Source organism: Phasianus colchicus, chromosome 19, assembly GCF_987193195.1.
Source record: "Phasianus colchicus chromosome 19, bPhaCol1.hap1.1, whole genome shotgun sequence".
Taxonomy (NCBI): Eukaryota; Metazoa; Chordata; class Aves; order Galliformes; family Phasianidae; genus Phasianus; species Phasianus colchicus.
In genome coordinates, this window is record NC_143454.1 from 10,227,059 (window position 1) to 10,253,076 (window position 26,018).

At 41.4% G+C, this 26,018-nt stretch overlaps 1 protein-coding gene across 3 annotated transcripts; it reads left to right on the forward strand.

The window, feature by feature from the left end:
- The first annotated feature begins 1,733 nt into the window (after positions 1-1,733).
- On the forward strand, positions 1,734-25,254 carry QSOX2 (quiescin sulfhydryl oxidase 2). Of its 3 annotated transcripts, XM_090121184.1 has the most exons (13): positions 2,526-2,888; positions 3,348-3,379; positions 5,739-5,839; positions 6,146-6,194; positions 7,109-7,217; positions 7,417-7,507; positions 8,985-9,130; positions 10,046-10,189; positions 12,113-12,242; positions 14,441-14,563; positions 15,555-15,705; positions 18,571-18,759; positions 21,357-25,254. In XM_090121184.1, exons 1-13 carry the CDS (start codon positions 2,872-2,874, stop codon positions 21,905-21,907), a joined length of 1,833 nt encoding a protein of 610 aa, XP_089977310.1. In that variant the 5' UTR covers positions 2,526-2,871; the 3' UTR covers positions 21,908-25,254. The 3 variants fall into 3 exon arrangements, with proteins under 3 accessions (XP_031457730.2, XP_089977309.1, XP_089977310.1); XM_031601870.2 differs by lacking the exons at positions 2,526-2,888; positions 3,348-3,379 and adding an exon at positions 1,734-2,007; XM_090121183.1 differs by lacking the exons at positions 2,526-2,888; positions 3,348-3,379 and adding an exon at positions 1,734-2,007 and having other exon boundaries at positions 7,112-7,217.
- The last annotated feature ends 764 nt before the right edge of the window (positions 25,255-26,018 follow it).

The window sequence follows — 26,018 nt, forward strand, 5'->3', positions numbered from 1 at the left end:
GCTTGATTTCAGATTGTTATATACGCTGCTACTCTCATTAGTGAATGGGAATAGTTTTGTTGTTTTGCAAATAGCTCTTAGGGACATTAAAAAGCACAGTAATAGCAGCTGCCTTATGAAAAGGATTATTTCTGTCCCAAGCACATTAACTTCTGAACTTATCCTGTAAACTATTTTCATGCTTCCTGCGGTACATTTTCCAAGTCTGCTACAAATTCATTCCAAACCAACTGACTGATACAGCCTGCAGTACTTGGTGATGATAAAGACTTGGCCACAGCATCTCTTAATTAGTCTTTGCTCCCTAGTTGGGCCTTTGACTTTCCTACTTTGCAATCCTAGGGCTGATGGCACTGCTGAGATCCAGCACTACATGAGCTCTTCCTTCCTGGGTAAGAATTTCCCCAGCCCTCCTCCCCCCCCAGCCTTTATCCTCATTGATTAATTAATCCAGATAAGTTATTAGTGTTTTCTTCTTGTCAGCTTATTATTAGAATTTAATTCAATGGTGTTCTTTTTTTTCCCCTGGACTCACAGGCAAGTTATTGGCTACAATGACAAATCCATATATTGAAGCACTACAGTTTTTCAGTTTATTTTCACTATAGTTTTGCAGCATCGGGATCGCTTGCGTGTTGGGAATGAAAGCTATCAAAAAATATCATCATATATGTGAATGAATAGATGAAGAACTTGTTTAATTTCAGACAGCTATGTGCTACACTGGAGAAAGATAACCATTATATTTGCAATTAGGTTTGTGAGTGAAGCCTGAACCCTTGCAAGATAGCTATATGCAGAAGGACATAGCCATAAAGTAACTACTGCTGATGAGAATAAAAAGTGTGTGCACAGAACATGTCAGACATATTTAATATCCCCTGCCATTATCTGTTCCAAGCCTTAGATTCTGGCACCCAGATATATTGACCTGTTCAGTCAGCGGCAAGACTTCAATATCAAGACGGCTCTACTTCAAGGTCTAATATTTTGTTTGCCTTGGTTTTGATCAATATTAACCTCCCGGGTCAATAAATCTCGATACTAGCCTCGAGAGGAGTCATTATCTTTCATAGAAAATGATTATTTCTCAGTTAAACCCCACGTTTAATTTTCCCGTGATCCATCTCTTTCATCTTGGCGCTTCTAGCAGTTCTTCTGAATAAAACGTGCTCTAACACACCTGAAGATTTCAAAATCCTAATTAGCACCTACAGGAAGGTTTGTCCCTTTGTATCACTGGACTGCAGTGCTGTAACCACCTCCAGTTACTGCTTAGGGACCAAAAGCTCCACAGGAGCTCGATGCAAGGCAAGAAATGACTCAGAGCAGTGAACGCAGACAGGAGGATGTGACTGAACTTCAGACGGTGGTGGGAAAAAAAAAAAGAAATGGGCAAAAATAGGGAAATGTGGCGGAATCTGCTGGTTCTCGTGATGTGCACGGTCACACAGCCTGGGCTGAAGAGGACCTTGAAGGTCATCTCACTGCAGGCAGGGCTGCCTCGATTTTAACCCCTGAAACTGCACCGAAACGCGAGGATTTGGATCAATTGCTCTCCTCTCTGGTCCTTTGGAGGGATTACAAAGAGCAGCTGCGAGCACCGCCAGCGACAACCCGCCTTCGGGGCACTCCTCGTCCTCCCCACAGCGCGGTGCCCGCAGTGAGGCGGGCTGAGGGCCGGGCTCCCCGCTGGGCCGCGTCCCCGCTCCCGGCCGTTGTTATGGCGCCGCCCCGCGCCGCGCCGCCCCGCCCTCAGCGGCCGGCGTCCCAACATGGCGGCGGGCGGCGGCTGGCCGCTGGCGTTGCTGGCGCTGCTGTTGGCGGGAGTGGCGGCGCGCCTGTACCGGGCCGGGGAGGATCCGCTGAGCGTGTTGGCGGCCGGCACGGTGCGGCGAGCGCTGCTCAACTCCTCGGCCGCCTGGGTGGTGCAGTTTTACAGCTCGTCCTGCGGACACTGCATCGCCTTCGCCCCCACCTGGCGAGCCCTGGCGGGGGACGTCAAAGGTGAGGCCCGGCACGGGGTTCGCCCCGCGGGCGCCCGTTGCGAGGCCGGGCCGCCGGGGTTTCCTCCGGTGCGGGCTGCGGGGCCCGGGCTGGGCTGCGGGGCCTCCGCACGTGGGGCGATGCAGGGCCGCGGGCGCTGCCCCGTTCCGCATCCCGCTGGGAGCGGCGCTGCGCCTCCAGCTTGGATGGGCTGGGGAACCCAGCACCGAAATGCCGCCGTCTGTGTGATGTGAGCTGCGCGGCCCCTTCCGACCCGCTGCCTTCCTCAGGTGGTGCTGCGGGCTGCGCCGAGATGCCTCCTAGCTCTCTGAGGTCTTCGTCTTCTGGTTGCTCGAAAGGAATCGTCCCGTTCTCTGAGCACAAAGCGCATAAATGCTGCAGTGCTGGAGGTGCCGAGTGCGTTTGGCGTTGGGCCGTGCAGAACCAACAGAGCAGGAGTGGGTCGGAAGGGGCAAAAAGAATGGCCAGGTGATAATAGAAAGAGAGACACGCGTTTTTGTGGTCGTCACACCGTTCTTTTAAGCGGCTCGTTGGCCTCTGTGTGTCAGCAGAGGGACGCTCACGCTGCTGGGTCTGAATCTGCTCGTGGGTTTATTGGCACGACGCTGCTCTGTTTGTAGAGCTGATGCAGGGCTTGGGGTGTTTGTAGCTGTGGTGAGGAGGAGAACTGAGACAGAATTCTGGGAGAAATTGCTCTTAATGTGGGTGCTCTCAAAGCTTTCAAACTCTCCTGTGTTTTTTTACCCAAGAGGTGATATCACGGTGGAGGCAGCAGTTCTGATGCATGGATGTGGTTTCTGTTCGAGAGGCAGTGAGGAGCTCTGGCTTCTCTGGCAGCCCTGGATGTGAGAAGCACTGACGATAATGAACACACAGCGTAGGTCAGTGTTAGATGTGCGTGGTTTTAGGTGCACGGACCTGCCCAGAGTAAGGCCTGGAGGTTTTGTCACGTGCTGGGCCAAGCAGAAACTCAAAGAGCAAGAAACAGAGCAGCATTGGTTTCATAGCACTTCAGGCCCTTGCTATTTTCATGGCTTTTCTTGTTTGCATAAGCTGTAGCTCTTTTTTTTGTTTGTTTGTTTCTTTACATAAGCTTGCATAACATTTTCACCTTGTAATTGGATTGCCTTGTGGCCAAAATAGTATTAGACCTTTTTTTAAAGACATGAAAGAGCCAGGAGGTGTGTGAGCATTGCAGTGGAGGTCATGAAGAGCTGAAAATGAGCAGAGCTCTTCTCAAAATAAAATGTTTGTGTTTTACTGCAGTGGTGTGATATCTTTGTAGACAATAATTGTGATTTTTAATGACTTCAGGTCCTTGTTTTCTTATTTATCTGCAGTTACGATGATGTACACTGTATTGCTATACCAGGTAAGGACCAGTATGCTGTAGTCTAAGTCTTCAGAAAGACTTCCATTTAAAAAGTGGCTTTTTAGGTTTGTGGATGTTGGCCATATCAGCAAATGCAAATTGCTGTCTGGTGTTATTTGGCAGCAGAATGTTTCTCATCACTTCAGAATGGGAATGGATGAGTTTTAGTGGAAGACTAAGAACACTCATGCTTTCCATTGGTAGCTTCATGTGAGAGCTGTTTCATTTCTCATCTGTTCAACCATGGCAACTTCACTGCAAGCTTAAAGATGATGCTTTGGAAAATTAGGAACACAGCATGCTTTGTTTGCAGTTTTCATTTTGATGCTTTCTCTCAGAATAGTCTTAGAGTTGTTGCTGCTGCTTCCCTAACCACACATTTAGCTTTATTACAGTTTACTTCTGGTAACTGAAAAGATGGTTGAATGTACCCACCAGAATGTCTGTGGGCTGGAATTACATGTAGTGGTTTTCTGTGCAGAAGTGACAAACCCTTAGAGATCCCACATACAACCCTTGAATTATATGCAGAAATAATCCACTTCTCTGCACAGTTGTCCCAAATCCAGCAACATTTTCCTTCCAGAAATTGTTTTGGGGAACTACAGAAACGTTGCTGTTATGCTGGAAGCAGCCTAGATGTGAAATGATGTGCTATTTAAAAACTCAGCAGTGTTTTCTTTGAAACAAATCTACGCAGTGTTGCCAATATAGGCTGTGTGCTGCTGCAGTTTTCACGTCTCTTAGAAACAAGGAGCTCCTCGCTAAGCAGAAGCAAATGCTGAGCAGCACACACCCCAGCTGGTGCTCTTTAACCCAAGTGTTTAGCCAGAGATGCATTTTCATTGTTATAAGTGAGCGATTTGCATTGGGCTCATGGTGCTTCTATTCATTGTGTGGAGGAGAATGAAGGCAGGTGGAAAAAGGAGGAGTGGGGAAAGTTGGATGGGGGAGATAGCCAGAAGCCAGACTTTTGTTGTTGTTTGTTTTGCATTTTATTTGATAAAATGGACTGTTGTATCTTTTGTGTTGGTGTGAATGTGTGTCCATCTGCTCCAGGATGCTTGTAGTTACTGCTGTGCCTGTTGGGCTGTTGGCATGTTGTGAGATTCCCACTCAGCTGCCCCATCCTCCTTCAAAGACAAGGAAAGGTCAAGCTAAATTTCAACAGCAGCCAGGCATCCAATCAGATCTTGAACTTGATGAAGCTTTCGGGCTCTTTGCTATAAAAGCAAATTTAATTTTAGTGCTTATTTTATATTTTATTGATCCTTGGGAGGTTATGGTGTGTCTTCAAATTCTGCCCACAGCTGTTTTGATTCAGCTTAGCTGTAAAAAGTAACTGCATAAGGAGTCTCTTGGAGCAGTTCTTCTTAAAGTGATTGCTGCAGCAGAGCATTGCTGGCAAAATGAGAAGGAAAAAGCTATGAATGATTTGAAAGCTTTTATTGAAGTTATGTAGGTGCATTTATGGAAATACTTCAACTCTTGTGGTTACTCCCATGAAACATTTATAAAGGAAATTAGGAAATTTAGTGATGTGGGGACCCAACTCTGTAGCACTCCTGTTAAAACTCGGGTATTTTAGAAGCATATCCTGAATGTACCTGAGGAGCACTAAAAAGCAAAGACAGCTTCCAGTGGGCAAAATGTAAGTGTTGGGGTGAATGCAGATCTGGAGGCCTGAGAACGTTGTGAGTTCAGTAAGCAGTGAGCCTGTGTGAAAATTAACTGTGATCCCACATACAACCCTCGAATTATATGCACAAACAATCCACTTCTCTGCACAGTTGTCCCAAATCCAGCAACATTTTCCTTCCAGAAATTGTTTTGGGGAACTACAGAAACGTTGCTGTTATGTGCATCAAATGTGCAATTTCGTAATTGTCAGCCTTGTGGGTGAGAAACTACTGGATTTATTTTATTCATTTAAATATGCTCCACATGCTTATTTACGGGCTTAGCTGATAGGAAAAGCTGTGGAACTGAGTTGGTACCTTCTGTTGGGTTGGACCCTATTTCATCTTCTTGGACTCAATTAGAAAAAAATCTTCAGTCCTATAATTGTCACATTGTATGTTGGGATTCTTCTTATTGGGAATATAATACAGATGTATTGGGAATACTGCTGCAGCTTCAAACAAACAGAAGCCCAACCAGCAGGGAGGTTCTAGTCGTTTCAATGACCTTTGTTCATCTTGAGGATAGAAATGGCTGTGAACAAGGACCAACCTAAGGCTTGGTTTCTGTGTACTGGAATCTATCAGAGTTGTGTTGATCTCCTTGGGAAGCAGGCCAGTCTGCCAGCTGGGATCCGTGGTCGCTTCTACTGAAAATGGAAATATATTTTTGTTTTCAGACTGGGAATCTGCAATTAGGATTGGTGTGCTGGATTGCGGGGAAGAAGAGAACTATGAGACGTGCAAGGAGTATGGGATTCACTTCTATCCAACTGTAAGGGTAAGTGCCATGATGCATTTATTGTCTTAGGTAAATGAGGTGTGTTTTATGATACCTAAAACCATCAGCTGATTTGCCGAGAGTATTGACTAGAAATTCTGATGCTCTACCAAGATCTTTGGAACTTATAGGCTAGGAATAAAAACTATTTTGAATGGAGAAATATATGAACTATATGAATGGAGAGATAGAAATGTTTTGTAATAACAGCTGTACAAACTAAAAACGACTGTGTGAAACCAGAGCTTTTGTCTTTAACAGTGAGTTTTTAAAATCAGTAATACTTCTCTTTTTCTTCCCCCATAGTTCTTCAGAGCATTTACAAAGCAGTTTACAACTGGAGAAAATTACAAAGGTAAGAATATCCTACTGCAAGTGTGAGTTGCCCTCATTTGGGTGGGAGAAAAAAGTCCCAAAGGACAAAACCAGCCCACATCTCTGCAGCCTGAGATGCAGTTTGCTCAGTTGTGGCTCTGGTGCCTTTTGAACTGTCAGTCAGTTTCCAGGCATCCTGAATTTCACTGGGGGAACCCCCACTCAGATGTTGACTAACTGAAAGCAGGCTTATCCCCTGTGTTTGACAGGATCACAGCTTGAGGTGGTTTGTCTGGGGACAAAAGTAATGTTGTCTTTTCTAATGGATTAACATTTAAAAGGCCAAAGGTCAGAAGAAGGACCACCTGCACCATTAACCCTTTGTGTAGAATTGGGCTGTAGCTGTACCTGTTACTTCTGGTATTTGTGAGAGCTCCTGCATTTCGATTTATTCCTTTTAAAGCTAATAAAATGATCTCACAGGTCAGTTATTCCCTTATGTTATGTGGCTTTGTAAGGTCACCTGTCCCATTTGGTATGAATGCTACACGTCTGCAGTTTTTAATCCATCACAAATATCCTTATTGAAAAAAGGCTGCTAGAATCTCCCACTGCAACTGCTGTGGAAACAAGCACACATTTGGAATGAAATGTTGTTTTGAGAGAGAACCAGCAAGGCAGGCAGATAGATTTGTAAGTCTTGATATTTTATAAATTTTGGGATGGGTTGATTGTTCTTTAGTTCTCATTTCGACCTTAAATTGCAGTCTTACAATTCAATCCTTGATACCTGTTCATCAGACAGGAAACAGTGCCTCTTTTTCCCAGTCTGAATGTGAAACAAACAAAAACCAAAAATGCTGCAGGAAAGTATGAGAATGTATGAAAACCTGCACCTGAAGTGTTTGCTACCAGTTGTCTGAAGCACTGCATGTTTTTGTACCTTGGACTCAGCAGGAGCAGATCGTGAGCTGCAAACAGTTCGCCAGATGATGGTTGACTTCTTGCAGAACCATTCCCAAGAGTCAAGACCTCCTGCTTGCCCACCATTGGATCCAGTTTCGTAAGTGCCTTGTTTAAAATGCAGCTAATGTATGCCTGCTGTGTTAATTAAATATAATATAGATAGTCTTATTAAAGATAAAGTAAGCTTTTTATTGTTGTTGTTATCAATACTACTACAAGATAGTAAAAGGAAGTTCTGTTGATTACACTGAGCTTATTGCATTCTCCTGTCTAAATGCTTTATCTTTTCTTAAAAGGCCCAGTGATGTTACTTCTCTCTTCGACAAGAAAACCCCTCATTATACTGCTGTTGTGGTTGAAAATAATAACTCCTACATTGGCCGAGAGGTAATGCATGATTTATGACATAGTGAGTATGAAAGGGTGTTGTTATAAAACAGTTGAGCTTTATGTTAGTCAGGCAAGAAAACTTGTGATTCTAGGACTGGATTGAAGGATGCTCAAAGTCAGGTTGTGTTTTTTGAGATATCATAAAGTCAAGTGATTACATGAGGCTGTTGTATTTAATTATGCAGAAGAACTTGCTTACAAATGTGTGCCGTCATGTTAACTTCTGTTCCCACTTGAGAGGAAGATTAATTTATCTATTTCATTGTTAGCACAATTCTTTTGTTTCAAGAGCAGGAAAATCCCAACAAAAATATTGTCAGATGTTTTGTTACTGCTAGAAAAACATTCATAATATTAGTAGTTCTAATTTAAATGATAGCATGCAATTGTTTCCACTCTGAGCCACTGAGGAAGTGAAAGTCTTTGATCTTTCCTTCCCCCCCAATAAAGTATTTGATTTGGCATCATTTCACCACTTAACGAGCCTGCTGTTCGCCTAGAGCTGTTACTTTTCTCTTGCTGCCAAGATCTAGAATAAGTAAAGTAAATAAACTGCACAATTATCTGGGAATAATCTGTGCAGAAACATCCGGTGTCTGTGAAATGTTTCTAATTAGATTTGATGCCAAGATGACTGAGTTGTATAAGTGGAGGAGGGTGTGCTGCCAAAAACAAGAATCACTTTGAGAAGCAGACTGCTTCCAGACATTTGGTTTCTGGAAGCTGCTATTTTGGTACTTGTAGGCAGTACCAAAAAGGAGGTAATGATTATGAAGTTCTCTTGCATTTTGTCACACCGATTTTAAGACTATTTCCCCTTTGCAGGGAAAGCAGATTGTCATCTGAGTAAGAAGAATAGAATCTGCTTTCAGAAGGCTAAATATTTGCTAACGTTATGTAGAATTCTGTATTTATAAAGTAGCTTGATAAAATAGAAAACAACATTAATTTCAGTTTTTCAGTGCTAGATGATATAGACAAACCTAATAGAAGTCACAACAGCTGAAGAAATGAAGTCTGTGCTTTTATTACTGATTAAAAGAGGGGTCTTTTAAATTACAAGTTTGAAAGTGAGGTGAAACATAGCAAAGATAATATGTACCCCAAAAGGAAAAATGTAGTGGAAACTTACCTAGCACATGTAGCACAAAACATATCTATTGTTGCCTATGGAATATTCCCTGCTCTATTTTGAGGTTTGAGGACATTTCATCATTCATTCTCATGTTTTCTTCAAATGTTAGATTTGAAAAGAAAAATATCAGAATAGATCAAAGAATTGAAGGTAGGAGTAAATAACTTGCAGAGTAAATCTTCACCTGATATTAATGGTGTTCACAGAATACTCACAGATGCACTTTCTTGGCGAGCAGTTTAAGGATTGATGCACTTTGCTTACTTACCTGTCTTGTCCTGCAAGATTGGGTATTCCACCAACAATGTATTTAATTTGTGTTACCTTTTTGTTACCCAGGTTATCTTAGATTTGATCCAGTATGAAAACATTGTTGTAAAGAGAGCACTGAATTTTGATAAGTCTTTCCTGGAGAAACTTGGGATTACCTCAGTCCCTTCATGCTACCTGATGCATCCTAATGGGTCACACGGGTTGGTTAACAGGTAAGTAGTTTCTGTCTCAAGGGAACATAGGGGGATTCACCTAAGCTATAGCAACTGTTCTTTATAGCTTCCTTTTATACTAAGTAAGTTATTTTATAATCATTTTTGCACATGTATGATGACGTTGTGTCTTAGAGTGTACTCAGTATACTGTGTTTGATTCCTTCCTGTTTGCAAGTTGTCCTGAGCACACTTCAGCTGTTATTGAGTAATTGTATTTAGTGGTCTCATTATACAGTTTGCTCTTTATGAATGCTTATAATATGTAGAGATGGATTATGCCAGTAGAAAGAGTTGGTATGAAAGTGTCTTGTGGCCTTATAACCTTGTAACCCTTGGCTTGCTTTACTGCACTGACAAGATTATTTACTGGTAAAACTTTCTTTGAAATAGACAGTTTCATAGTGTTTGTCTGGAAATAGCTGGCTGCTTGTTATTTGGAGCTGCATATGCTGATAGCTGTGTGCTGTTCCTAATGAAGCATTTAATATTGTTATATATATGTATATTTTTATAAGAGACTTGATATTAGCTTGCTTACCATTATTGCCTATCTATAGTTTTTGTGGCTATTGCTATGATGTATCTGAAAGGAAAACACTTTGGAATAAAAATGAAAAAAACTAGCAATGCATCCAAGATCTGAGAAGCTTGCTTCTAAGTCACAATACTTGCTCCATGTGAGCATTCCCTGTGTAAGGCAAGCTGGTATTTTGATGAACCTGATGTTCTTAACTCATGTGGAATTTCAAACCACTAATCGCAGTTATTTTTGTTACTATTCCTAAAGCCATCACCATTTATCAAAATAGAAACGGAGAACAAAGTGAATATGTTATAAATATACTGATTTGCTTTGGATGTTTTATTAATCCGAGATGAAAAATAATCTGAATTTTGTCCATTTACACCCAGTCTGAAGCCCCTACGGTCGGTCTTTTCTTCGTATCTGAAGTCGCTGCCAGGTGTAAGAAAGAAACTTCTTTCACCACTTGAGCTGCCTGCTAAAGGAAACAAAGAGGAGAGCACAGAGATCAAGCCATGGAAGGAATTTGATAAGTAAGCAATACTGACTTTCAGATCAATGCTCGATTATTAAAATTCACAAGCAGTTTCTTTTTGTCACATAGGAGGCTGCCCTGTCATTATAAAATTCTGGTGCAGATGAAAATGGTATTTCTTTCCATCCCATCTGATGTAGCTTGATTTGAATGTGTTGATCAGACTTTCTGATCTTCATTCTTCTGCAGAATAAAATTTAAGGCATTTATGCTTATTACTGGAGAAATTACAGCACCAAAGCTGAAAGCAGTGCTTCAGCTGTTGCTTCAGCTTTATCTGTTTCTCAGTATATTGAAATGACACTGAATTAGTTCATTTCCAGCACCAAGGTTACAGCTTCTGCTAAATGCAGGTAGCATTTCTGTGTTTGTGAGCAGCGTTTCAATCAATTCCCTGAAAAAATAAACACTAAAGCAACAAGCTATAGCACATTTCTGTAGAAAATGATTATTCTCTGTGTGTATTGGAAAGTAAGCAGTGCTCAACAAATGCAAATACAGTTGAAAATGCTAAAGTCACTGTGAAAGATGTTTGCCAAACCAAATCTGATGAGGTTTATCTTTACCCTTTTTTCCCCATTCTCTGTTTGAGAGAAGGATACAAAGGCTTTGCAGAGAGATAATCCCTCAGCATCTTTAGATGGAAAAGATACAGGACTGAGTGCTTTCATTTTGTACTTATTTTCCTTTTTTGGACACTATTAGTGTCATCTTCTTTCAGTGACTATTGTAAAATGATGTACATAAAACATTGTATTATTAAAACAGCTTAGTTAAATGTAGCTGCTTCCCAGCAAGCCAAAATCTTGTTGATATGAATCTCCAGTCCAAGTATCTTCCAAATGGGCTTTTTCTGGGAGACCCTTATGCACGCGTATGGATCTGTGTTTAAGAAACTTGAAGTCAGCAGAGTTTTTCTTTTTTTCCCCCAATTTCAGTGAGTACATTATTAACTAAGGAGATATGTCAAAATAAGTTTGTAGTTTGAGTTGTTAAAAATGTAGATTATCTTGCATTTTAACATATGTTAATTCGTGCATGTAATTTTAGAGGTGGAGGCAGCTGACTTGTTGTATGTTTTAGTTTGGCTTGGAAATCATGATCTTGTTGAGCTCTTACAAAAGAATACTATGTGAACTTCTGTTTGTTCAGTTACATTGCTCTGCATGATACAGTGCAAAGGTTGGGCTCTGAGAACATTGAAAGATAGGATGTTTTACCTGATGCATTTTATCTGAAGTACCTCTTGTTGTTATAAAGATGTTTGGTTGTGAGAATGAACTGTTAAAATATTTAATTTACTTTAGTTGTTTTACTTGTACTTGCCATAAGATGTATAACTAAGAGCAGATGTAAATAAAATTGTTTTGCAAAGAACTCTGTATCCAAGGAGCCTGCAGCATTACTGCTGCATCTGGGAGAGGATTTCCAGGTTCAGTCCTTTCCAGAAATGATTTTTGCCAGGCTTGCTTGCACCTCTGCTCTGTGTATCATCTGTGTATGTTAAGCAGGAGTCTCCCTTTTTTGGTAGCATGTAATTTTACCGTTTGTGTCAGATTCTGGAGAGAAGCTGCAATTTCTACTTCCTTGCTGACAATGGTTTGTAATTTCATTGCAAGGTGGAGCTGGCTGGGAAACAAAAAGCTTAAGTGTGGTTTTGCTTCACGTGCCTTATCTCAGAGCAGAGTGATACAGAACTACTTCAGCAGAGTGCAGTGTTTCTCAATGAACTTGACACCATTCCCAGCACCTGAAGCAACTGCTGCATCTCCCCGTGCCTGCTGCAGGATATACTGCAATCCTTGTGGAGTGGCAAATGTAGAGGTTTTAATGACACCTACTATATATCAATTTTACCTTCGTGACTGATGAGAAAATGAGTGAAAGAGCCCTGTCATGATGTTATTTATCTGTGTTTCAGATCGAAGTTGTACATGGCTGACCTTGAATCTGGATTGCATTACCTGTTCCGGGTAGAGCTTGCTACACACAAGATGCTTGAGGGAGCTGAGCTGAAGACCTTCAAGGATTTTGTTACCATTTCTGCCAAGGTATGTGCTTCTGCTCCTTGATTATATTAAGAAAAAACGACTGTAACATAAAATTTATTGTGGTGTAAGCTTCTCAAAATGTCTTTCAGAATATATTTAAATATGTGCTTTCCCAATAGCTTAAAAAAATAGTTTTGTGAATTTCTTTAATTTTGTTTTTGAGTTACTTTATACCGTTCAGGTATCCTTAAAGAGATGAAATGCATTTTAAATTCATCTCAGAGAGATCAAATTTGAATAAAGGTTAAGCAGTCTGCAGCATACTGAATGAGTGCTATGAATACAGTCCATTTATCTGATCTTTGGGATATATAACTTTTTTAACTCAGTGAGTACAAGTATTCTTTCATTGTTTAATTTTGGACTTTGCATGCTTGACAAGTAGTGTTCTATTTAGAAATTTCTAAAATTTCAGTCTGAATTTTGAATGTGATTGAGGTGGAGTATTTCAAAAATGAAGATGCACACATCATACCTGTAATAAAAGCAACGTATGTGATGTGACTTGGAAAAAAATGAAATTTAACTTTGTAACATCAGCTTTCTGAAATGAGCAGACTCCCTAGATCTACTTACTGACTGCTAACACTTGGCTTTATTTAAAATACCTAAACCAATTCCTGTTTAAGGGAACAATAAGGGCTGTGTGATCTATTCCCAGCTCTCTGGGTCTATCAATCAGACAGTTTTTTTGCCCCCCTGCGGCCATCAGAGGTCAGAAATCTCTAGCTGGCCTCATTTCTTTAAGAAAGTGTGGTGGTAATCTTTCCATCATATTATCCCTAAAACATCCTCTGTTCTTCCTGATGGCTCCTGGCCAGCTTATGTCATTTGCTTCCCTGGCTATTAGTGCATAAATGGGGAATGCTGTTGCACGCTCATCTCCAGATTGCCATTGTATATGTGGGGCTCCTGTCACTTATTTGCATTCTTTTGTTGTGCAAAGCTTTGCTCTTGGTTCTCATGCACAATTCCCACATATTGACATGTGGACTGTTTACATTTGAGGCAGTCAGAATGCTGACTTTGCAGTGTTGGTACTGTAATTATGTGCATCTTTCTGCATGCTCAGGGCACTGGATTTCAAAGTTAAACTTTGTATCTTGCTTTCCTTTTTAACAAAGTTCCCAGTGTTCAATCCATAACAACAGCTTTGTGAATCAGGACTTCCAACACTTTTTATCCTATCCTCCTGTTTAACAGCATTTAAAATGATGCTAAATTCTAAATCCAGGGATCTGATCTCTGACCTCCTACTAGGGAAATCTTCATTATTGTAGAATTAGGTTTTATTTTTTTCTTCCATGAAATATATCTACCAGAGACCCTCTGCTACTATTGTCTTTTAGGTAGTAATGCATGATATTTTGAGATTCCTGCAGGAGTAAATGTGATTTATAGATGCTGACTAGTACAGAAGTATGCTGTTTTAGTTGTATAGTTGGACAGTGGCTGCAAAGGGACTTGTATGTGCAGAGCATCTTCTGACACCTATTAAATGCATGAAAAGTATTTGAGACAGCAGATACAGGGACTTTGTTTCCCCTTCCTCTGGAAAGGTACTTAGAAGATGTATATTCTATAGTATTCTATAGTAAATACAACAATCAGTCAAGCTTTTCTAGTGTATAATAATGATATTTACAGTTCCTCGTGCTTGTCTGACAGAGCTTGACTACTTTAACTTGCAAGTTAATGTAATCCTCATTTCCAAACCACTTTGGAAATCACTTTTACACATATGAAAAGGCAAGTTATGTTTCTAGATAACTACCATCATCAATGCTTACAAAAACCAGAATAAAAATATTATGAGAACCAGTTGCTGTGATTTATATCCAAAGAGTGAGGAAGGATTTCAGCCTTTCTTAGGTCTTATGCTCCTTAAGCTGTATGTTTAGCTGAATTACCTTCATAGAAAATTCTGTGTAATCTGTCCAAAGTTGTTCTGCTTGAGATTGAGTATCTTCGTGCTGGTTAACGTTTTGCAAATGCAGTGTGTTAAATTTGGTGAGTTACTGTGGGATTTACTGATAAACAGAACAAGCACACAACAAAAGAAAATCTTGTCTATGAAACTTAGTTAATGCATTTCAAAGACAAGAAAACACATTTAGGTAAACACAAACTGTCATGCTGCTGATGAAAGTTGTGCTTTCAAATATTACTATATTCTTTTTTCTTTTTAATATCCTCAGCTTTTTCCTGGCCGTCAGCCTGTGGTGAAGTTGTTAGAGACCTTGCAGGAGTGGCTGGTGAGCCTTCCATTAGACAAAATCCCTTATGATGCTATTCTAGATCTGGTCAACAACAAAATGCGGGTAAGCTGTTACTAGTTTCCAGTGTAAAATACAGCATTAGTAAAGGATAAGATTCTATATAAATCTAAGGCATCACTTACTGATGGTCCCTCAGCCGTAATGGAGTTATAAGAAGGTTAAAATGAAAATAAAGTGAAATCATTGCCAGAAAAAAAAAAAATCCACATGAAGAAATTGGAATGAGAGAATTGGAGCAGACAATCCTGGCATGGTTTTATGAGCAAGCAGTTGCTACCTTCCCTAATGTCAGCTTCAGACCATGAGAGAAATTTTAGAATTGGCTTTATTTGCTATGCCTGCTATCAGCAGAATTCTCTTAAGTTCAGAGTTTAAAAGGTGGAAAATTTACCCATTGAAGGGGGTAAATTATTCTTCATTATTCCTATTTAATTTCCTGACTTCGTATGGTCAGGAATCCCATCTCAGTTTGGTAATGAAAAGCACTGTGATGGAGCTGTCTTTGCACAGAAGTTAATTTGAGTCTTCCTTCCCATGAAGTGGGATTGCTATCTGGAATTTAAAAGCAGACGTGTGTTTTAGGAATCAGGGAGATGAATCACTGGAAAGAAATCCATGCAAGATTTTCATTTGTAATAGTAGTTTTAAGAAGTAATAAACATTAATTTTACATCTGATCCTCTTAAGATGTTACTGCTGTAAATTCCATAGATCTTGCTGAGTGATGCACAATTTTTATTGTGCCCACGGAAGCTGTAACACAGCTTACAGCAGTGTGTTTTGTTTTCATACTGTGCTTAAAAAAAAGTCTCTAGAAGTTAAGCTGCTTAAGGTATCCTGGCAGACTAATCAGACATCCCTGATGTGTATCTTGGCAGGTTTAACATCACTGACTGTGTGTGTATGTCATGTAATGTGTTTGCAAGACGGGTGAGTTTAGAAATGGGCTTTGGAGTGAAGTATCATTTCTACAGATGTTGAAGTTAATCTCGGTCCCAGAGCTGTATGTATCTGAATCATGTATTCTTTTCAGATTTCTGGGATATTTCTCACTAAGAGAATGGAGTGGGTTGGCTGTCAGGGCAGCAGGCCAGAGCTCAGAGGCTATACTTGTTCCCTTTGGAAGCTGTTTCATACCCTAACTGTGCAAGCTGCTCTGCGACCAACAGCTCTGATAAATACAGGTAAGTAGCAGTTATGTGAGGTTCTTGAAGGGGGAGGCAAAAACACACAGCAGCTCTGCTAGACAAGAAAATAAGTAATGGATTCAAGCAATCTTTTTCCTGTAAATTCTTAGCTAATACATTCATGGACAGTGTCTTTCCAGGCTCAGTTTGCAGGCTTTTGCCAGCAGGGGTCAGAGCGTAGCTTTACTGCAGTGGGAAGGCTTTGAAAGAAAGTGTGTCAGTTTGTCCTTGCTTGGAAATGTGGTAAATAAAGTAGGAAAGTGGCCCTGGGGAAGTGAGCAATAAGACGGGAAGGAGGGGGGGAATTTCAAAGGAAGAAATTCTGAACCACCTGAAAAGGGAGGAAGACTGGTCAGACTATGAGATTGCACTGTTTGAGAAGAATGAGATGAAACCATAGGGTTTAGCAGAGAGAAAAGCTGGACAGCCATTAGTCAGTCCTTCTGAAATTTTATTTCAGAAATGCACAATTTCAAGACAGATCAGCTGAATTCCCATAGTGCCCATTAATTGTTGCAGTGTGAGGCACTCACTCCTTTGCAAACGCTTGGTAAAATCCCTTGTTTTTAGGCTTGCAGTATCTTTGAAAGAGTGTTAATGTTCTGATGTTGGTTCCTATTTAAGAAACATTCTGCACAGATAGATACTGTCTTAGCACAATGGAAAGAAAATGAATGCTGAAATATTATTCTTCATCTGATTTTGTTCTTGTCAGGACAGTGCATTGTTTGCTTATTGTTCCATTTAGTTTTTGTTGTTTAATTTCAAGGCTTTTAATATCTTCTGCAAAGAATGCTAGGTGGAGTGCTACCAGGCCATGGTAACAGTAGTTTGCAGTTTTCCAGTTGTCAATTGTACATCAAATACGTATATATTTCAAATTCTGGATACATTTATCTGTCTAGCATAGTTTGCAATCACAGTGGAAAAACTCAATTCTTAATGTTGAACGCCCTGCAAAACAGGCATACTTTGAGTAGCTTATCTCATCATCCTGTAGGGGTTTTTCCCCTCTCATTTTGCCTTGTTTTGTTTGTTATTCGTGGGACAATAGGCTGAATCTCTTTGTTGTGCTGCATGGTGTATGAGCTGTGCAGCAGCATCGTGCAGGACTTGAATTGCCCTTTTCTGAGGCAAACTGCTGAAACTGCTTGAATCGAATTGAAAAACGTTCTGAATATCTAGGTATACAAAACTACATCTTGCACTGCTTCCATGTTCCAGGCTTTAGTCAGTCTGAAGTTAAAAATACACTGCAGAACCTGAGAACTCTTCAGCACACTTTAACCATCGATTTAAATCGGGGCAGATATGTGATGATCACTTCTTATGGCAAAAGAATTGGGTCAGTCTGAGACTGTCGGATTATGTCTTGGGAGGTTTTCCTCTCCTTATTGCTTGTTTAAATCCCATCTACTAAAAAGCATGATGTACTCCCTAATCCTTCCCACCACAGGTAGGGTTTTATGGTTCTTGTCCACTTTAAAGATTAGGGTTACCCTGAATTGCTGTAGTTTGGGAGGAAAGAGAAAAGGAGGATTACACGATGATACATGGCAGATGTTAATAGAAGATTCATCTCTGGGCTGATAAAAGAAAAACAAACAAAATGAGCCATTTTGCAATTGTTTGTTTCCTTTTTAAACCAGCTGGATTTTTCTTGATAGTTTCCACTCCTTGCAGAGTCTGGCAGCAGCCAGCATAAACTTATCGTGATTTTCTTGATAGAATGTTTTTATTGCTTTAAATTTGATGTGTTTTAATGTTAGCCTGTGTAATTTGAAGCTGCAATGAGATGAACATCGGGGAACCCAAAGGAGCTCTGAACACAGAATTGTTCACTTCAGAGGGCAGATAAAAATCACTGCAAAAATCTCATCCTGGACATCCTTCGTTTGTATGGAAGAGTTCTCAATTAATGGGATCTGTTGGTGTGGATAAGACTTGCTTGTGGATTTTTAACTGTATCTGAATCTTTTAATCCGTTGCTAAATTTGAAAGCCCTCTCTAGAAAATGAATTTTGAAGGAAACTTCAAGAATGTAGCATTACACAGGAGAACAGATACAATTAAATTTGTAATTGAATCTGTTTTACATGAAGAGATTGTTTGCTAGTAGTTATTTCTTAATTTTATTCTTAAATTCATAGTCAGTATATGTGATGAAACTCTTTTGTCTGAAATTCATTTCAACTTTCCAAAACACTTTTTAGCCTTTCTTGTAATATAGTAAATTAATCTGCTGTAATCTCCTAGCTTTTATTTATACATGCCTATTCAATCACAGATATGGAACATCTGAGCAGAGATTGTTTGCTTTTCATTGGTTTTAATAACATCTCTGCTCTAAGTAAAGGTGTGCTATGGAGTCTCCATGCATCTCTTACACAGGCAGCAGACAAATACTCTAGCAGTTCTGAATATGTTTTGCTAAGGATTTTTTTCTGAGCATGTACAGAGGGCACGTGTGCTCCCAGCCTCTGATATTCACTGCCAGAATGGGACAGAAGCACTGGAACCCTTTACCATGTAATCTACAAACCTTGTGCTGTGAATTCCTATCAGGTGGGTGTGTTCAGCTGCAGCAGTTGGTACTCACCCAACCTAAGACACTGCATCATGAGCTGTTTAATTTGGCAAGCATTTGGTTCTGGTGCTGATGATTGCACGTGTGCTGTGGACACCTATCAGTGAGAAAGGTGGCTGGTTCTGTGCATCTGGAGCTGTTCATATCCATGGGATGAGAAGAGAATGTTTCCTTTCCTTTTCCTGTGGCTCGCTTTCAGGTGTGTTATGCACAGCATGCACTGAAGCTGTGTTTGTCCCAAAGGTGCTGAATGCATCTCTCATCTGCCTTTCTAGGTCTTGAAGACAATCCCAGGATAGTGCTTGAGGTCATGCGGAGATACATCCATCACTTCTTTGGATGCAAGGCTTGTGCTCAGCACTTCGAGGAGATGGCGAAGGAATCCATGGACTCAGTGCAAACCTTGGACAAGGCTGTTCTCTGGCTCTGGGAGAAACACAATGTAGTCAATAACAGACTTGCAGGTATGGAAGGCCTTGCTTAGGAAAACCCGCACAAGGTAGCTGTGCCTGAAGGGCTGTGGCATTTTATACAGTGTAGTTTGTATTGGAACAAATATGCATGCAAATAGTACTCTGCAATATGGGTTCCAACCAACAGCAACTGTTGTCTCAGCTTAATGTCCCCCTATGAAATACTGACTTAAGACTTGCTCTGTAACTATGTTGGTGTACAAAGTCAACAGCCTTAAGGGTGTTTGTATGCAGAGCAAAACTTAAAGCTGACTGAGATGCTGTAACTCTAAAGATCAGCCTGGTAACCTTTTTCATGACTGAGGAATATACACACTTGAGGTACCCTCCAGTAGAACAGTTTATCTCTTATGACATGGAGTGAAAAAGCTTCTCAGAGATAGTGCTCCTTCTGAGATGTCACCTGTTGCTTGATGAGATGCTGAATACAAAACAAAGCCTTTTCCAAAAGGAGCAATACAGTTCAGCTACTTAGTGGATAAAAATAATTAATTTTCTTTCCACTACAATTTAAGCAGATGTTAAAACTCATCTTCATTTTGTTCTGGAAAGATGCTGTAGAGGAGAGGGTGATAATTGGAGAGGAGGCTTTCTCAGGATAAAAGAGCCTGAACTATTATCAGATCAAAACCAAATAAAATAAAATTGCCATATGAAGAATATCTGTTTTCCCCCGCTGCCTCGATTGCTATGTTTTCAGTAGGACTAAAAATGCAGCTAAAATACTGGGTTGTATTTAATCTGTTCTGTTATGGGGATATCAAATAGCTAAAGCACTAAAGAAAATTGGTTTCTCTTTGCACTTAATCCTTGCCTACTGTTATGGATCTGTGTAATGTAGCATTAGTTACAATTTAAATATGCTACACTGTGTTTATATCATGGTTAGGCTGAATTCCCAAGATTTATGAAGTATTAAATACTGTTGTGAGTAGAGGCAGTTGGTCTCCTTTCTCCAAGAAGAAAGAAGTGTCTGAGGAGGTATTAAAATAATAATAAAAAAAAATCATCCCTGAATGTTTGCTACTATTGCCAGACAGAACACAGGGAGTCACATCTTGCTGACGTGGAGTTCCTACATGGTGGAGCAATGTGCTGCTTTAGAGCATCCAGTCATTGGAAAACCCACATGGATATTGATTTAAATGATGCAACAGCTGGCTGAAATACACTTTTACTAAGAAGTGTAAACGTACTGGAATACGTTGTGAGGCCCCATCTGGAGTACTGCATCCAAGTGTGGAGCCCCCAGTGCAAAAAAGACAGGGAGCTGTTGGAGAGGGTCCAGAGGAGGCCATGAAGGTGATCAGGGGACTGGAGCACCTCCCCTATGAGGACAGGCTGAGGGAGCTGGGCTTGTTCAGCCTGGAGAAAAGGCTGCGGTGTGAATCATTGCAGCATTTCAATACCTAAAGGGAGCCTACAAACAGGAGGGGAATCAACTCTTTGAAAGGGCGAGTGACAGCAGGACAAGGGGAAATGGTTTGAAGTTGAGGGAGAGGAGATTGAGGTTGGGCGTCAGGGGGAAATTCTTTACAGAGAGAGTGGGGAGGTGCTGGAACAGCTGCCCAGAGAGGTTGTGGATGCCCCGTCCCTGGAGGTGTTCAAGGCCAGATTGGATGGGGCCCTGGGCAGCCTGGTCTAGCATTGGGTGGGATGGTTGGTGGCCCTGCATGTGGCAGGGGGTTGGAGATTTGTGATCCTTGGGGTCCCTTCCAACCCTGGCCATTCTGTGATTCTGTGAATAAATAACAGTGTCAAATAATGCATTTTAAGTTTACTAAAATTTCCCTTTGGCACAGCAACTTCTTCTAATCCCTAAAAGCTGCACCTGTATTTCTGGCAACATACATAGCCTTTAGTGAGAAATAATGTTTGAATGGTCACTGAAAACACCTTGGCACAGACTTCAGGTGTGGGTTATGAGATTGCTGTATGTAGCTCTGCCCTACTGAATTCCTGGTACAAAATGTGTGCATTCTTTTTGGCAGGGGAACACGAAGTGCAGTAAGTTTTCTGTTGGTAATCTTAACATAAGTTGTTTTTTTTCCTGTTTTCTCTACTGAAACAAAATCACAGAGTGATTTTTATTGTAAGACATCTGAAAGGCATTGTGCTCTCCCATTTGAATAGCAGAGACAAATATTTGTAACAGCTTACTGCAAACCAGGCTGGAAGATTAAAGAGCATCCAGTGCAAAAGAGCATTTGTTACAAACCATAACTCAAATTAACCCTGAAAGGCCCAGATGGTGGTGTTCTCATGCCTTCCAACACCACAGCACTTGTGGATCCTGTTGTATTGGAACTTGAATGCTGCATCTTTTAGTGGGAGAAGAGGAAAATAACTGATAGTGTTTGTACCTTAGAGGAGGAAGCAGTGCTTTGGAACAGTGGATGCACCCACCAGGAAAGTCATGAATTGTTTAATTTGTGATTGCCTTCAGTTTAATGCAAACATTGCTGTGCTGTGGTGGGTTTTTTGGTGTGTGTTTTCCAGCCTCACTATTTATAAGTGAAATATACACTGCAGTTTCAGCTTGCTTCACTCATTCATTTCTGATGCACTTTTTTCCTTCTCTCAATCAGGTGATCTGACAGAAGACCCCAAATTTCCCAAAGTTCAGTGGCCAACTCCAGACCTCTGTCCTGCATGTCACGAGGAAATTAAAGGGTTGCACAGCTGGAACGAGGCCCAAGTTCTGCAGTTCATGAAGCATCACTACAACAGTGAAAATATTCTTTATAAATACACTGAGAGCCAGACTGACTCCAGTGATACTGAACTAAAAGATGCAAGGGAGGAGAAAGACAAAAGCCTGCTGGAGAAACCAGGTGGAAATAGAGAAGACATGGTCCTGAACCAGGAACAGATAAGAGATTCAGAATCTAAGCTGTTCAATAAGCTCATAGGGAAGCATGGACCTGTCAAGGACAGCAGTAAAAGTGCATTTGAGTCTGCTAACCATCAGGAGAGCAGGCAGTCTGTGATTTTCTTAGGGATTGGATTTTCCAACATAGACATGAGTCTGTGTGTCGTCCTGTATGTAGCCTCATCTTTATTTTTGATGATCATGTACTTTTTTTTCCGAATGAGATCTAAACGGTGGAAAGTGAAGTATTACCGCTCATCTGTGTAACTGCTCACGCTGGGAGCCAAGTTGGTTTTGTTGTACATGGCTGTTCAGAACCAGATACAACTTTAATATTTATGATCAGGGATTTTATATACAATATTCCTTGTTTTAAAACCCTTTCTTCCCAAGTCATTTCACAAGTGTTCTAGCTTAATATATGGCGCTTGCTGTAAGAACCCCAATCTTTCACTCTGAGGCACACAGTGCTGTCATAAAACACCCAGTGAAGGAAGTGTTGCATTTTTCAGTGAGGATTTTTCCATGACTTACATCATTTACTCATTTGCAGAGTAAGCATGACTTTATGCAGTCAGCATCGCCACCAGTGTAGGTTATGAGGTCTACTTTAAATCAGTTCTAAGCCTCTGTGACTTTCTCAAGTATTACTCACACTGCATACATAGAGTAGAAAGCATCTTCAAGCAGTTCTTCCATTCCCTCGTGTTGCAGCCAAGGATGTGTGTGTGCCTCTGCAAGGACAGGAGGCCTGGGGTGGTGTGCATCTCTGCAAGCAGCCTGATTGTGTTTGCTGATGCCATCATCCGTTTAATGGAGTTCAGGTGTAAGCAACAACCAACTCAGACCTGATGTTTTGTGTGCACCACTGTTGGATGTATTAACAGAGCATTGGATGACTGACTTCTGAACTGGAGGAGCAGCTCAGTACTGAATGTGGTGCTAGCCAGGTGCCAATTCTGGTGGACTCCAGTGAAGGGAAACACCATTTTTAGTGAAGGAAACTGAGGCTGTTTGCATCAGTGTGCCAGAGCAAATGCTTAGATGTAGAAATACTACATTTCTTACAGTGCTGAATGTCTCCGTTGTGTCACAGTAATTGTTCTTCTGGAAGTCAGCATAAATGCTTCATTTGGTACCACCAGCTCTGGGCTCATGGGAATGTCACCTGCTGGCTGCGAGGTCTGTGCAGAAGGTACAGCAGCCAACTTCTGTTGGTGGTGTGCTGAGAGCTCTGCTGTGTGGGTCAGGGAGGGTTTGAACTGTAGGTAAGTACAAGAGATCTTCCATTGCTGCATGTGGCAGCAGTGGGGAGTATGGCCATTGGCTGTACAGATCTGACAGGGATCCCAGCTGACAGCTATTAGAAGGAGGCATGAAAACAGTTATAAAATTACCATTCAGAATAGGAGTTCCTTTCTGATCTGTGGAGGATAATTCATGTTCTGGGTAGTGAAGTTTATAATCCTATCCAATGTAATTGAGTGTGTTCTAGTTATCCATTACCTAATCTTTAGTTAATCCTAATAGGTTTTGGCCTCAATGTTTTCTCGTGGCAGTGAGTTCTACAGATTAATTATGTTATATAAAATGGCTTTTCCTTTCAATTCTACATTTCCAACTTTTAATTTAATTGAATGTTCAGTAGCTCTTCTGTTACACGAGGAGTGAGCAGTCCCTGGCCAATTCATTCTGTATTTGTACTGCGTGTGTCAGCCTCTTTCCATTGTACATCCCAGCATCAAAAGCTTCAAGCTCAGCACAAAAACTCAGCAAAAGGTATTTTTTCATAACGAAATTTGTTTATTTACAAAATGGATTTTTTTTCAGACAGGTTTTTCTGCAGCTTCGAACTCCAGTAATGGAATTGAGCCGGATGAACAGTTCCTTTAAGTGTCAAAACAACTTGCAGATAAGGTAACAACCCCATGTAGTTGTAAACATGTCAGGAAAAGCTCTCAATTCACATGGTGCTGTTATTCTGTGCACATAAGGGGTGTGTTACCTGCAGCCCTGCACAGCCATCTGTGTGCTGTGAGCTCTGTGCCTGCAGCTGAGCACCTTCTCATGGCCATGCTCTGTGTTGGAAGGGCTCTGGTGCAAGGAGACCTTGTGGGTTTCTTTTCTTTAGGAGTTTGTAGGAGTCCCTATGACTGTAGTGCCTGGGCTTGAGCATTAAAACAACTTGTAAGCAGGTAGAAGGATGGTTAACCAATGGTGGTTGATCTGTGCCACCCTGCTTTGAGCTGGCATCCCGTGACAGGTCCCAGGAGCAGAGCTGATGGGAAAGACCAGACTTGTGAAGTTTAAGCTTGAAAATCAGTTGACTTCTAACTGACTGTTCGGGGAGATCTTGCCAACAATAGAAACTGTTTTGCTTCTCAGAACAAACCAACCAAAAAACTGAACTAAATCCAGAGGAACAGTAAAAGGCAGCGCAGGGAGAACTGGCTCTGGGAGATGTGGCAGTTTCCATGGGACTGCTGGGCTTCCTGCTGCCAAGTGGTATTTTGAAGCAGAACAGTAATTACTGCTGTTCAGAACTTCCTTTATGTATTACAGACCCCAATTGGTTTGACTCATTTATGGTATTTTCATCTACAAAGGAAAACAAAAGGCTTTGAAGGTTTGTAGCGGTGATTCTGCCATCAGAACAGCAGCAAATGTGCTGTTGGAATAAGGTTGTTTTGGTACATACCAATAACTTCTATGACAAAATGAGCAGACACATGGAACTGCATTGGTGTTTTTTGTTTCTTACCATAGAAGCACGCATGAAGGCGTTGGTTTATCTGTGCTGATGCTCCCACTTGGTGTTAGCAGCAAGCTGGCGCAGGCTTTCACTTGAGTTGCTTTTACTGCCCTCATCTGGAAAGGTTTCTTGACTTTGGACTCGGTTGTGTCAACCTTGGTTTACTTGTTCTTATTTGGTATCTTTGCCATGACAGATGTCATCATCCTTTTGTACCCTTTGGTTGTATACATGTTTTACATCTGCTGGGAGATGTGTGGTGCTGTTGCTGTGCTGGCAGGTGTCACACAGCATCTCCTTCCTTACAGTGCTTCACACCATTGTCCCCTTCCTCCTGGGACTTCTGTTTCTGTGCCGTGTACCAACTTGCTGCGATGCCATTTCTCTCTGTGGCTCACACCATCCTTGGAGCAGCCGTTTGCCATCAGGATTTCTGGGCCTTCGTAATTCATGGAGCTTTCTTTGCTCTTCAGATGTTTGTGAAGAGGAAATACTGGACCTGCATAGAGAGATAATGAAAAAGTTGAGTGCTGAAGAACCCCGCTGGCATCATTTGTGAGGTCTCTGGTTTACAATTTCCAGCACTGTTATCCGTCCTGTTATTGCTCAGAGCTGACTGTGATCTATGAGTGGAACAAAGCTTCCAGGTGTATTTTCTCCATCTGTGCACTGCATATCAGATGTTGGGACTATTGGATGTAACAGTTCAGTTATTTAAATGTTTTATTTATTTAGATTCAGTAATTGATGTTTTCATGTCTGTTCTGTCAGGGGTGTTTTTAAACTCTAGGAAGGAAAAGTGAATATTTTGTACCAAACTGTAAGCTGATGTGCTTGTTAAAAATACAGACATTTGGGCAAAGTGGTGCAGTTGGAGTTTTTAATCTGTGTTTTTGGGATCTTTTTAGTTAAATTCCAGTGCAGGCACAGCTTGTATGCACATCCATTTCAAATCATACCAGTTGTTTTCTGTAGGTAATCAATTTAGAAAATCTTACTCCATTTTTTCACTGTTACAGCCCATGAGGAGAAATGCAGGCATTCACCTCTGGGGCTGGGTAGGGCTGTCCCATCCTCACTATCCAAAGTTAATGGGTGTGCTGCCTTGTTTCAGACGGGTGCTGAAGGTTACCTGGGTGGGACTTGGCCTGCTGCCCTGCCCTGCCCAGCTGCTTGTTGCTCATGGGGAACGGCTGCCGCACAGCGCCCACGAGCACGCAGGCTTTTAAACTGCTTCCTTAGAGGATCAGACATAAAATCCACTTATAAACCCAAGCTTAAGAGAGGCTGCGTGGGTCACTGCCTGCCCCAGGAGCTGCTCCTGGCCCTGGGGACAGCCAGAGTGTTCTGGTTCTAGGGGCACTGTTATAACCCCATGCAAGGAGCTCCATCCCTCTCCCTGTGACGTCTCCCTGCAGCAGTTTCCAGCCCTACAGCTCAGAGCCATCCCGTGGGATGGGATCCATCCCCACCCACTCATCCATTGGCCGTGGCACCCAGCAGAGCTCAGTGTTGGTGTGAGGCTGAGCCTGGTGGGCAGGTGAAAGTCGCCATGCTGCCCTCCACCAGGAACATATGTGTGTTTGGAGGCTCCTGCCCCTAAGCTGCTTTTATTAATTTGTAATC

Coding starts and splice junctions, on each gene's coding strand:
- QSOX2 (XM_031601870.2), top strand. CDS start 1,776: ATGGCGGCGGGCGGCGGCTGGCCGCTGGCGTTGCTGGCGCTGCTGTTG. Junction 7,508..8,984: donor ACTCCTACATTGGCCGAGAG/GTAATGCATGAT, acceptor TTTGTTACCCAG/GTTATCTTAGATTTGATCCA. Junction 10,190..12,112: donor CCATGGAAGGAATTTGATAA/GTAAGCAATACT, acceptor TCTGTGTTTCAG/ATCGAAGTTGTACATGGCTG.